We start from the raw sequence: 13,496 nt of genomic DNA on the forward strand, positions 1-13,496 counted from the left end.
TTAGTGAAAAGAGTGCCATTTTTTCAATTTTGCAAATCTTCTGCAATATGTCATTTTGGTTGAAGTATATGAAGAAAACTCTGTCACGCAGATATGTACCTGGAAAAGGGATTTTAAATTTTAATGACTTTTTCAGATAATTATAGATATTCTCCCTTGATACTGCACCAAAACTTGGCAGTTAGTAGTTTCTTAAAGATTAGTTGCAATATGGAGTCAAAAATTTCACTGTGATGGCCCTGATCACAGCAAAAGCTTGTAGGAGCCAGAACTCTGAGGGAGGGGAGCCATCTCAGCTTGGTGGGCCTGTGGTGCCAGGAGGGTGGGGCCAGACCTTGTTGCCTTTTCCTGTCTGTCCTCCTGCCCCTTGGCCCTAGACACTGCACGGTTGTGGGAGTGGGTGGTTTCTGGTCAGAGGACTATCAAGGGGGCTCCCAAGGACCTAGAAATCACCAGGGAGCTCATGGAGAGGAGGAGCTTAAGAAAGTGACTCTGTGGAATTGTTTATGAATTCGTGGGCCCAGGTCTGACGTACACATACATGGATCAGATCCTAATTAGCATACCAAAGACATGGAGAACTGAGCTGATGGATAGACCTCTGCCCAGGTCACAGACTGAATCCAGAGTGGCAGGCACTCAGTACAGATCCAGATAGCACCACAAAGGCTTTGAAAACTAAGCTGACTTTGAAACCATAGCCCACAGAAGACAGGTTGGAACTTAACCTTACCAGATCAGTTGCCTGCTACAACAAAAATATCAGTATCAACATTCTCTGTAGGATTTAAACAAACCCAGGGTCTCATAAGTTAATATTTAAAATGTCCATAATACAATCTAAGATTACTCAGTATATAAGAAATTATGGAAATCTCAGCTCACACAGGAAAAGCCCATCAACGGGTGCCAGCAGTAAGATGATACAGATTTTGGAATTATCTGAAAAACACTTTAAAGCATCTTATTATTCAAATGCTCCAAAGAGCAATCACAGACCTCTTGAAACAAATGTTAAAATAAAAAGGCTTAGCAGAGAAAGAGAAGATATTTTTAAAAAAAAACAAAACAAAACCAAACCAAGTGGACATTTTAAAACTGAAAAATGCAATAACCAAAAATTTAAAACTCACTTGATGGTCTCAGTAGCAGAATGGAAATGACAGAGGAGAGAGTCAGTGAACTTGAAGATCAATAGAATTTACCTAATCTGGACTACAGAAAGAACAAAGATTGGATGGGGTGCGGGGGTGGGGAGGGACACAGAGCCTCAGAGGCCTATGGGACAAAAACAGAGGTTGAATATTCAATCTTTTGAATTTCATCAGAGTCCAAGGAGGAGAGGAGAAAAAATATGATGCTGAAAAATATCTGACAAAATAATAGCAGAAGACTTCCCAAGTTTGGTGAAAGACATAAGCCTACAGATTTAAGGAGCAGAGTGAATCCCAAATAGGATAAACCCAAAGAAATTTACACCTGGGCATATTATAATCAAATGGCTAAAAGCAAAAAACAAAGAAAATAATCTTGAGAGAAGCCAGAGAAAGCACATCTCATTAGAGAACAGTAATTCAAATGACTAATGATTTCTCATCAGAAACCATGGAAGCCAGAAGGAAGTGGCAAACATTTTTAAAGTGCTGAAAGAAAAGAACTTTTAACCCAGAAATGTATATGCCACAAGACTGTCCTTCAGGAATGAAGGTAAAATAAAGACGTTTCCTGATAAAGGAAAACTAAGAGAATTTTTAGCCAGCAGACCTCCTCTAAAAGAATTGTTAAAGGAAGTTCTTCAGACAGAGGGAAAATGATACCAGAAGGAAACTAGGCACATCAGCCATGGAAGTTGAGCAACAGATACAGTAAATATCTGGATAAATATGATAAACTGTTCTCCTTGAGTTCTATCAAAATTCCCAGTTGAGAGCAAAATATATAACATTGTCTGATTGTTTTTCAGTATATAGAGATGTAATATATAAAACAACTATAACTATAGCATAAAGAGGAAAAGTAAAGAACCTAATATGGTAATAAGTTTTCTACATCTCAACTGAAGTGATAAAGTATAGATTCTAAGTAGATGATGAAAAGTTAAGTATGTATTCCATTATCCCTAGAACGCCTATTGAAAAATCACATAAGGAGACATAGAATCACAAAATTAAAATGAAATTACAAAAACATGTTCAAATAGCCCGAAAGAAGGCAGGAAAAGGAAAAAGGAACATAAAACAGGAAATGAACAGGAAACAAAAGACATAAGACAACTGACTTAAATCTAAACATATCAGTACTTACATCATATACATGATCTAAACATACCAATTAAAAGTCAGATTGTGAGGATGGGTTTTTCAAATAGTTCTAATTATATGCTGTCTACAAGAAACGTTAAAAATATAACAGTATAGGTAGTTAAAAGCAAAGGATGGAGAAAGGCGTACCATGCAAAGACTAATCAAAAGAAAGCTAGAGTGGCTATATTAGCGTCAGACAAAGTAAACTTCAGAGCATAGGAAGTTATCCAAGAGGGACATTAGTACTGCTAAGAGGGTCAGTACATTAAAAGGAAATAACAGTCTTAAGTGTGTATGCATCTAACAACAGAACTTCAAAATACGTGAAGCAAAATCTAAAAGGAGTAACAGACAAATCCACAATTATAGTCTGAGACTTTGACTCTCCCGTCTCAGTATTTAATAGATCTAATAGACAGGAAATCAGCCAGGATATAGAAAAAGTGAGCAACATCATTAACCAACTGAATTTAGTTGACATTTATAGAACACTCCAACCAACAATAGCGGAATATATGATCTTTCCAAGTGCAGATGTAACATTCACCAATAAAATATGTTATCTGACCATAATAGAATTAAACTAGAAATGCATAACCAAAGGATAACCGGAAAATCTCCAAAACTTGGAAATTAAACTGCATATATCTAAATAATTCATGGGTGAAAGAGTAAGTCTCAAGGGAAATTAGAAAATATTTTGAACTGAATGAAAATGAAAATATAATATGTCCACATTTGTTGTGATGCAGCTAAAGTAGTCCCAGAGGAAATTTTGTAGCATTAACTGCTTATTTTAGAAAAGAAGACATGTCTCAGATCAATAATCTAAGCTTCTATCCCAAGAAATTAGAAAAGGAAGAATAAAATAAATTAAAATCAAGCAGAGGGAAGGGAATAATAAAGATGAGAACAGAATTCAATAAAAAATGAAAACAAAAATAATAGAGAAAAATCAGTGAAACCCAAAGCCAGTTCTTTGGAAAGATCAATAAAACTGATAAAGCTTTATTTAGCAAGAGTGACAGAGGAAAGGAGAGAAGCACAAACTACCAATATCAGGCACGAAAGAGGAGATACCACTGAATCCAGTAGCCATTAAAAAGGGTAATAATAAAGGAATACTGTAAACAACTCTTTGCATAAAATTCAGCAACTTAGATAAAATGGATCACTTCTCTGAATACCACAAACTACAAAAACTCACTGAAGATTAAATAGATAGCATACGAATAGTCGTGTAACTGTTAACAAAATTGAATTTGTAGTTTAAAAACCTGCCAAAGAAGAAATCTGCAGGCCCAGATGGTTCGCTGCTGAATTCCTCCAAACATGTAAAGAAATACCACCAATTTACACGATCTCCTCCAGAGAATGGAGGAGAAAGGCACACTTCTTAACTTACTGTATATGGCTAGCATTACTCTGATACCAAAACTAGACAAAGACAGTACAAGAAAGAGAAAACTACAGACATATCTGTGAACATCATTGCAGTATCCTCAACAAAACATTAACAAATTGAATTCAGCAATATATAAAAAAGAATAATACACTATAATCATGTCGGAGCTTAGTTCCAGAATGCAAGTCTGGTCCAGTGTTTGAAAATAAATCAATGTAATCCACCATACTAACAGTCTAAAGAGAAAAATCACGTGATTATATCAATAGACACCCCCCCCCCCAAAGAAAAGCCTCTACACATTTGACAGAACAGAACATCCACTCATAAAAACTCTTGGCAAACTAGAAGTAGAAGGGATATTCCTCAACCTCTTAAGGGGCACCTATAAAAATCCTGCAGCTGGGCTTCCCTGGTGGCGCAGTGGTTGAGAATCTGTCTGCTAATGCAGGAGAGACGGGTTCGAGTCCTGGTCTGGGAGGATCCCACATGCCGCGGAGCAACTAGGCCCGTGAGCCACAACTACTGAGCCTGCGCGTCTGGAGCCTGTGCTCCGCAACAAGAGAGGCCGCGACAGTGAGAGGCCCGCGCACCGCGATGAAGAGTGGCCCCCACTTGCTGCAACTAGAGAAAGCCCTCGCACAGAAACGAAGACCCAACACAGCCAAAAATAAAAAAAATAATAATAATAAATTAAAAAAAAAAAAAAACACCAACACACAAATATGTTTAAAAAAAAAAAAAAATCCTACAGCTACCGTCACGATTAATGGTAGAGACTGAATGCTGAACGCTTCTAAGATTAGGAATGAGTTAAGATGTCCACTCTCAACATTCCTGTTCAACGTTATCCTGGAAGTCTTAGCCAGTGCAGTACAGCAATAAAAAGAAAAGACACGGAGTTTGGAAAGGCAGAAATAAAACTGTCCCTATTCACAGATGACATGATTGTCCATGTAGAAAAACCCAAGGAATCTACCCAGAAAACAAACCAACAAAAATTAATTTTGACTAATGTGAATTTAGCAAGGTTTTGAGGTAAAAGGTCAACACAAGTCAATCCCATTTCCATATATTAGCAACATTCAATTGGAAACCAAAATGTAAGAGCAAATACCATTACAATAGCCCAGAGGAAAGTTAAATGCTAGGTGCAAATTAACAAAACCTGTACAGGGTCTGTATGCTGAAAACTACAAAACTGCTAAAAGGTAATTTATTTGGTGTATAAACCATTTCATTCAGTTGTCAGCAAGATTTATCTGCTTATCCTCAAATTACCTTTGAGGACAGATTCCAAAGTAGCAAATCATATTTTCATGCATTTACCTACATCTGTGTTGTATGAAATAGGTATACCAGGAGACCATCTATATATTATATTTATATATGTACATATGTATATTATGTGTGAGTGTGTGTGTGTGTGTATACATATACATATATATATATATAAAATCTTCAACATATCTAATTTTAAGAACATTCAGACAATTCCAGGTTTTGGTTCTTTTTCTAACAGAGGATCAGTTACATTCATAATGTCATTTGAAGTTGAATTTTATACTTACCTACACATTCATCTTTGTCAGCAGCTGCTTAGGAGCTGTTATAAACATGTTACACAATACTTCCACAAGTACTGTGCGTGTCAACTGTGTGATATTTTTGTATTTCAGTTTGGAAGATATAAATGACACACATTTTTTTTTAAAGTTTAATTGAATATTTTCTCCTTTTATATCAGCTTTCCATTGCTTTCTGATTTTTAGTTTTCCTCATTTAAGCATTGTGGTTCACATATCTATTCATTGCAAAAAGGGGCTTATAATGTTAATGCCTGGAATTCATATGAGTATCACCAGGGAATTGGATTATTATAACCTGTTTTCTGAGGCCATAACAGATTTTAGTTTTGTACTTTAGTATTCACACATAAAGCCTTTAGAATGTGCTGCCCTGCAGTTTCTGCCTGGGCTGAACACTCAGGGCATGGTAATAAAAAGAAGCACTTCACTTTGAGTCTAAGAGCTAGTCATCTTCATAACAAACCTTGATAAAAAAAGGCGCCCTGCACAGGCTGCTGTGACTGGTCATTCATTCACTGCCTAGCCATACAGAACATAACGCAGTTTAGGAATGTTGGTTATTCTACTCAATACCATAAGCTAATAACCTTGATGAAGAAATTTCAAATGTGCTGATTAAATTCACAGTTGACACTAGTTAGAATGGTTACTATTCTAGAAAATAGGAATCAAATTTGGAATGATCTTAATTAACCATTGGAAAAAAATACCTTTAAAGCAGCGTGAAACTAAAGATGAATTTAGATACTATACATAAAGACAGAAGAACAATAAAAACATATGAGAAAAGGTATTAATGGGATGGAAGTATTAGCTCTCGCCTTTCTCATCCAGTAGCTAAAACTTTGGAAATGTAGAAATGACCTGGACATCCTCATTTAACAGTGAGAGGATGTCTCTCCTCCCTCCCCTTCCTGCCTTTCTGCTCAAGGGCAGCCAGTCCAGACCCATTCCCTTGCCCAGTTTGTACCCTTGTGGTTCCGTCTGTGATGACTTTACTCTCACATACTTAGGCCCACAACTTCCCCCATTTAATTGGCCTGACAATATCTGCTTGTGCTATCTTATAGTCCCCCCAAATCCTGCTATTTCTGTGCCTATCTCTCTCTCTCTCTCTTCTTTGTAATCTAACCTCTAGTTCCTGATTTCCAGTTATTTGTAACAACAGTGGTAAAAGAAAGTTTCCTCCCAGTCATAATGACCATGAACTGAATAGCAAATCTGTTACTTCCGGGGGAGGGAGAGGGGGCAGTAAAAAGCCAATCCCATTCTGTCATGTAAGCTCTAACACGGAAGCTTATCCTTTTTGTTACATCAACAACAAACCTTCCTATGTGGCAAATGCTATGCATGCTGAACTTGCTCAGGTCTCACAGCAGCCCTAAGAGGCAGGCACTGTGGATAGAGAAGCCACATTTACAGATGAAGTTCCCAGGAGGCTAGGTCAGTTGCCCGGGTGATGCCGCGGGTAGAACTGAACACCCGACTGCTACTCCGCACTGCCTTGCTCTTAGAACTGAGCCTGAGCGTGGCCACGGCAATCGGGCCCGAGGACTTGGAGAGGGCACTTAAGTAGCAGTTAAAAACATCATGAAATGCTGGCAAATACATCCTGTCGGCGGGTTACAGAAATTTTCGTTGTGCCAGTGTAGGGAGGAGAAAAACGTTAATTGGGTTTCAAACATACGAAGGATTTGTTGAAGAATAATGAATGTTCCGTTTCAGTCAAAGACTTTCTGAAGGAAGGTGTGCAGAGAGGGCGATCCGGAGTACCTCTGTTGGGTGGGAGGAGCCCTGTCTTACCATCAGGTCTAAGGAATGACAAACCGGGAGGTTGTGAAGGGCCCATGAGATGAGTCTCGGACGGACGAATGTGTTCAAGATGTTGTGATTCGGTTGATTGTGACTGTAATTTCCCCATTTAATTTTGAGCAGATATGTTTCTTCATTCTTATTCTTAATGTAATGTTACCTAAAATGTGGATAGAACTTTAGAACTGAAGACAGGTAGTTCAGCCCCATATTTTACAGACAAGAAAACAGAGTCAGAAATTAGACATGTGTTGTCATAGGAATACCTGCTAAGGGCCAGAACTGAGTTTTGACTCCAAGCCTCCTGACACCATGTCCACAGCTCAGGCTGCTTTTTGGGGGTTTTGATAGTCACAGAAGAAAGTGCTTTTGAGAATTTCTACTTAATAGAGTGAGATTGCTGTGTGCATAAGAGCGTGGGGTGTAAGTTTTCACTGATTTATGAACTGTCCTTTTTCTTTGTGTAGTATGAACCCAGAGGACCTGGTCGGCCCTTGTACCAAAGAAGAATCTCATCCAGCTCAGTCCAGCCTTGTCCTGAAGAAGTAAGCGCTCCTCAAGACAGTCTTTCTCAGTGTAAAGAGCTTCAGGACCACAGTAACCCATCTTCCTTCAACTTTCCCCCCCCGGAGTCCTGGGTAAACACCACCTCATCTACCGCCTATCAGAACATTCCGTGCAATGGATCCAGCAGGGCAGCTCAGCCCAGAGAGTTGATCGGTAAGACCGGGCTGGGGGTTGCCACAACTGCAGTTTTAACTGCTCAGCTCCTGGGCATTTATGGAGTTTTTCTTCTCCCATTCCTTCCATTCGCATTATTATCTTGGAACAGTATTTAATGCTCATAGCTCGCAGGTGTGCCTCAGGATACATATTCATTTAGGACTGTATTGGTTCCATATTTATGTTCTGGAAGGTAAGTAGACCTACCCGTATTTGGGAACTGATCATTTTGATCTTTTTAACCTGTGAATGCGTGAAAGAAGTAAGGGAACCTAAAATGTATTTCTAAATCAGATCACCTTTGCTTGGGAAAAGCTTGTTTTCTGGATTTTTGTGTTTTCTTCTGGGTTGGGGGTGGCAGTTGGTTAGGTCAATTTCAGTTTTCAAGGATTTATTGTCAATAAAGTTATTGACAGTTTGCTACACAATAGAGTTTGGCCATAAGAGAAACCAGTGAAGTCTGACATTTTGAGATTTAGAAATCCAGTGTTTATTCCTTATATTCTAATGAACTGAGAAATCCAAGTCCAAAGAAGAAAAAAAAGAAGGCATAGGAAGGCCTTGGAATGGATATGGCTGTAAACCTGTGTGCTGGGAAGTCTGAAGTCTTCTTCTTCAGCCTTGAACGCGAGTGCACGTTTATCTTTCCTTTGTTTCCCTCTTTTTTTATGTGGAATGTAAAGAGTGATACTGTTTGAGTTCTCTGATCTATATAGCCTTCTCTTTGTAGGCTGTAGTCGTTGATCTTTGTGAACAAGTCTGTGATCGTAGGTGAATTTCTGCCTTGATAGCATCAACCTTTGTATTTTAAGTTAATTTTGCTCATCTTTAGAATGTGAATCCATTGTGCCTGTAACTGACCCATTTTGGAGTATGTGCCATACAAGCATATTTTTAGAACAATAGACATGGTAGGTCAAAAAGCATTAAAGAGGTATTGGTTTCTTTCCTGTCAAGAGACATGGTCATTTTAATCTTTAAACATTCATTAGTACCTTCTGTGGATAAAGTGTTGTATTTTGCCTGGGATTGCTTTGTCATTTTAAAGGTCTAACAGAAATGCACTCATCATATTTGAATTTCCTGAGAAACATCTAAATTACAAATAAGTGATGAAAATTTGTTACTTCTTAGTTGTTTTGTGCATTATAATTTATTTTAAAGACAACATCATTTCTCCTTTTTTTTCTGCCTAAATTTTAAGATAGCTTTTGGCCGAAATCAGTAAAATTCTGATAAAGTTGAAATTTCCTGAGCAAGCGCCCAAAGAACATGTCATTTATGGTGTCTTCACCACAAATATAAAATTATTATTTTCTTCATTGCTAGGAGACAAATAGTAGTATTCTTTAGTTGAAAGTAACACTTAGCTAAGTATTTAAAAATTAATTCAAAATCACTAATATCCTGAAGCACAGCTTCTTGTCTAACAGTATGTATGTATGTGTGGATGGATGTATTTCTTATTTTATTTTATATTTTATTTTATTTTATATTTTCATTTCATTTCATTTCATTTTTAGAGGAATGTAGCAATTGCCGGTGGTGAATCAGAAGGAAAATAATCACCACTTGGGAAACTTCTTTCTGAAGTTTGAGACTTATTTCTTGAGTTGAAGGAAACTGTTCATATTATATTGGTTTGGAATTTGAAAGAGGTCATGATATGGCCGTATTTTCTCCACAATTGCAAGCCTGAGAGCAAAGATCATGTCTCTGACCTTTCTGAACTCTGGATTTCCCATTTTGGTACTGATCACACTTGGTAAATACCTGCCTGCTGAGTAAGGAGATCATGAAAATAGACCCTGTGCGATCGAGGGGGTGATCCAGTCTCACTGCGGGACCTCTGTGTCCACAGCAAGGGTGGGGTTCGTCTCTCCAACGCATATGTGTTCGGGTTCTATTCACTTCTCTTGGTGACAAGGCATACTTTATCAAGCATTTTCTTTTTATGCACAGATGAAAATTAAAGATTAGGTAGAGATATGTATTTTGAAAAAAGTCATTGGTTGCCAGATTAGTAAAATTCATAGTTTTAAAGAATAGTTTGTCTTACCTGGAGCATATATGGTAAATCAAATTGGCAGAGATCTTACATTCATGATGAGATAAGCGTGTAGGCATTAGGCTAAACTGCCTCTAAAATATTATTTTGTAAGTATTTATTATTTACTTGAAAACATTCTAAACTCTTAATTATATTGTCATGAAGATGAGAATACGGGTAAATAAGAAGACTTAGTAAAGTAAATAAAAATAGTAAGTTTTTGAACAGCCAGTAAAATGTTTATTTTGTATATTATATTAGGCAGTACAGGCCACTTTTATACTGAAGTGTTTGTTAAACTAATGCTCTTAAAAACAATTGTTTCATTCACAAAATCAGTGACATTTAGACAGAAAAGGTGGTAAACGTTCCAGAAAGCTGTTAAATGGCTTACAATAATTTTGAACAATTCTGTGAATTTTTAAAGTTTTAAAATAATAATGTGAAATTAGCATATTGAATCAATGAGACACTAAAACTAAAAAAAATGACATATTTTCTCCTTAACTTTCCAGTCCACAAATAGGTAATAAACACAAGGAAAAATGTCCATAAATATCAGTAATCAAAGACATGCAACGTAGAACTACAAGATAATTATTTATTTATAAAATAAGCTAAAGTTAAAAAAAAATAGTAACACTAGTGTTGTGGTGTAGTAGGGAAATGAGCAAGCGTTGTTGGTTGAGTATAAATGGGCAGTATTTTCCTGCAGGGAATCTTGGCCATAGTCAATCAAAAACTTTGACTGTGTATGCACTATATGACCCAGCCATTGTACCTCTAGTGATTTATCCTAAGGGAGCAGTCGTGAATATTTAGGAATATTTATCTATAATAACATTTATCACAGTGTAGAAAAGTGAAAAATTGACTATTATCCGTATTTCTAAAAATGAGAGATTACTTTAAAAAGTTGTGAAATATCTGCATTATATGACATCCTTAGGGAAAAGTGCACCAGCAAGTTAAGGCTTATTAGCTCTGGTATTTGGAAATATGAATGACTTATTTTCTTCTTTGGCCTTTGGGTAATTTCCAAGTTATTCTCAATGAATATGTACTATGATTTTAATCCAATCTAATGTTAGTTAAACTTTTGAAAGATTGAAAGCAAAAGCAATGTTTAAAACAAGTTATGATTTAGGGGACCATAAAATTAGTTAGGAAGAGTGGAGTCGAATATTTTAAAGGACCTTGGAATTCGGCAGATGATAGGAAATGTGAAGTAAAGTCTACAGCAGTTTTCCCCACCTTATTCCATGTTTACTTACATATTACAAGAAAAGGTAGTATTTTTAAGAAATAGAATCCAGGTGCTGCTGTTTCTTAGGTTAATTAATAGAAGCTGTTTTAACCAGAAGTCTGCATATAGAGCTCATTTTTATTTAAGAAAGAACCTGTTTGGTCCCATTTTCGAACTGTGAGCAGTTAATATAATAAATACCAAAGTGTACAATTGTACAAGTTAGTTTTTTGAAGCAAACCTTCGGACTTGACCTTTAGTTTTTATATGTTTAGTTATCGCAGGTCACATAGTTAATTCTTCCTCAAGTGTTTATGAGATGGAGAAGTTCAGTTAGATGTGTTGTGATTGCAGTTTTGTGGCAGAAGTTGTCTGTCCTTGTGGCTCTCCTGTCGCTGAGTTCCTGGAGATGAGAACCAGCTGTGACACACTGAGCTAGTGAGATGCCTGAGTGTCGCTGGGCTTGCCCTTAAATCGGTGCTACTCTTCTCTGCTTCTAGCTCCGCCCAAGACCGTCAAACCCCCTGAGGATCATCTGAAGCCTGAAAACCTCGAGGGGTCCAGTTCCTTCAATTACAGTGTCCTGCAGCATCTCGGCCAGTTCCCCCCACTCATGCCCAACAAGCAGATCGCGGAGTCGGCCAACAGCAGCAGCCAGCAGAGCTGTGGAGGCAGCAAGCCCGCCATGTCGTACGCCAGCGCTCTGCGGGCCCCGCCCAAGCCCAGGCCCCCGCCGGAGCAGGCCAAGAAGAGCAGCGACCCTCTGTCTCTGTTCCAGGAACTCAGCCTGGGGAGCTCATCGGGCAGCAATGGCTTTTACTCCTATTTTAAATAATCACTTTTTTTTCCTCCAGGGAGAGTGTTTTCATTTCTGTTTGTATCAGTAGAATTAAGATAGCTGGACTTCACCTATAGATGCACAGTTCCCTTTGTTTTAATATTAAGTATGTTCTCAATTGCTTTGCTGCTAGACTTGCAACTAATTTTTTTTACAGTATATTCCATTATTTTGCATTTTTGACATGAGTCGGAATTTTGACAGCTTTTATGTGGAATAAAAAATATTTTTAAATTTGTGTATTGTTACATATGTTTGCATCAAGCTAGCAGCTAAGAGGTTAATTGTGCAACTATTAAAAAAGGAGAAAAAAAGTTTGTCTAAAATGTATTTAAAAAGAAAAAAAAATTGTAAGTAGCATTTACATTTATTCAGTAATATTACCATACGCTGGGTTTCTGTACCAGAAATGGCCAGTTGATGTACAAATGTATGTTATTTTTGCTTAAATTCATTGAAAATTTTTTTAAAAAAAGGGGGCAGCGTCTTCTAAATACTTTAAGTTTTATCAGCTTTTTTTGGTGACAAGATGCTGCATTCTAAAACTTTTCTAGTTTTAGACAATGTAGATGTGCTGTTGTAATCTCCATCCACCGTAGGATAGAGTTAAAGGCATTCTTTGCAGGTGTATTTCATATGCCACTGTTTTTTGTAACATGAAAAAAACAGTGGCATACTTAATTATATTTTGGACAAGCTACACTTTAAGCTTGTTTTTAATGTTAATTTGATAGTGTGTGTTTTTTTTTTTTAAACAAATCATGAAGCTGAAAAATTTTTAGGATTGTTGGTGCTTAGTAGACTTGATAACTATTTTAAAAATGCGTGAATTTAGTAACATCTTCTTTTCCTCACTATGCATGTGTAAATGTTCGTAATCTGGCTTCCCCCGTCTCCAGTGGTATAAAGAGTTGTGCCGCTTTAAGGTTTTTTTTCCCTCCAGTAAAAATTTTGGTACCTTTATTTGATGTTTACATTAAAATGTGACATTATACATGGCAATTCAGATATTTTGCTAACCGTTTTGTTTGAGGAACATCATTAAAGAAGAAATGTTTGTCAAAGATGTATCAAAATTCATCAAAATCTGGGGCAAGAAGCTACCCTTGTTTTCATGTCTTTTGATTCTTCTAAAAGAACCCCACTGAACTTGTACAAAAATATAAAATTTAAACAGCTATCTTAAATATCCTACAGTCTAAACATTGTTTTGAATGAACTTTGGTAAAATCCAAAGAAAAACGTTTACCCTCTTAAAACTCGTGGTCTTGTAACACTTCTGAAGCGACGCATGTCCATGTTGTCTTCCTGATCTAGTAGTACTGCTTTTATACTTCAGAGATATCTTGAAACTACAATATAACCTTTTGAAAAAAATAGTAAAATAATAAGGTAAGGTTGGGAAGCATTGCAAATCCTGAATGGATCCTGACGATCCGTTCAGAAATAGTGTTTTTTCGGAAGACTGCCTCTGAGTAGGCCATCCTCTATTTGCGGTCCATTTTTAAAGCAGAGTTGAAAAGTGGAGGG

The 13,496-nt window shown here is 37.0% G+C and overlaps 1 protein-coding gene across 4 annotated transcripts in view; it reads left to right on the top strand.

Annotated features, from left to right (window-relative positions):
• Positions 1-12,146, top strand: part of HELZ (helicase with zinc finger) — a 151,647-nt gene extending 139,501 nt beyond the window's left edge. For all 4 annotated transcript variants that reach the window (XM_068530583.1, XM_068530582.1, XM_068530585.1 and 1 more), the window contains 2 exons: positions 7,577-7,829; positions 11,629-12,146. In XM_068530583.1, coding sequence (XP_068386684.1) covers positions 7,577-7,829; positions 11,629-11,963 — 588 coding nt within the window. In that variant the 3' untranslated portion in view covers positions 11,964-12,146. The remainder of the gene's footprint in view (positions 1-7,576; positions 7,830-11,628) is intronic.
• Positions 12,147-13,496: the final 1,350 nt, after the last annotated feature.

The sequence above is a fragment of the Eschrichtius robustus genome, chromosome 20 (genome assembly GCF_028021215.1).
Source record: "Eschrichtius robustus isolate mEscRob2 chromosome 20, mEscRob2.pri, whole genome shotgun sequence".
NCBI classification, from domain to species: Eukaryota; Metazoa; Chordata; class Mammalia; order Artiodactyla; family Eschrichtiidae; genus Eschrichtius; species Eschrichtius robustus.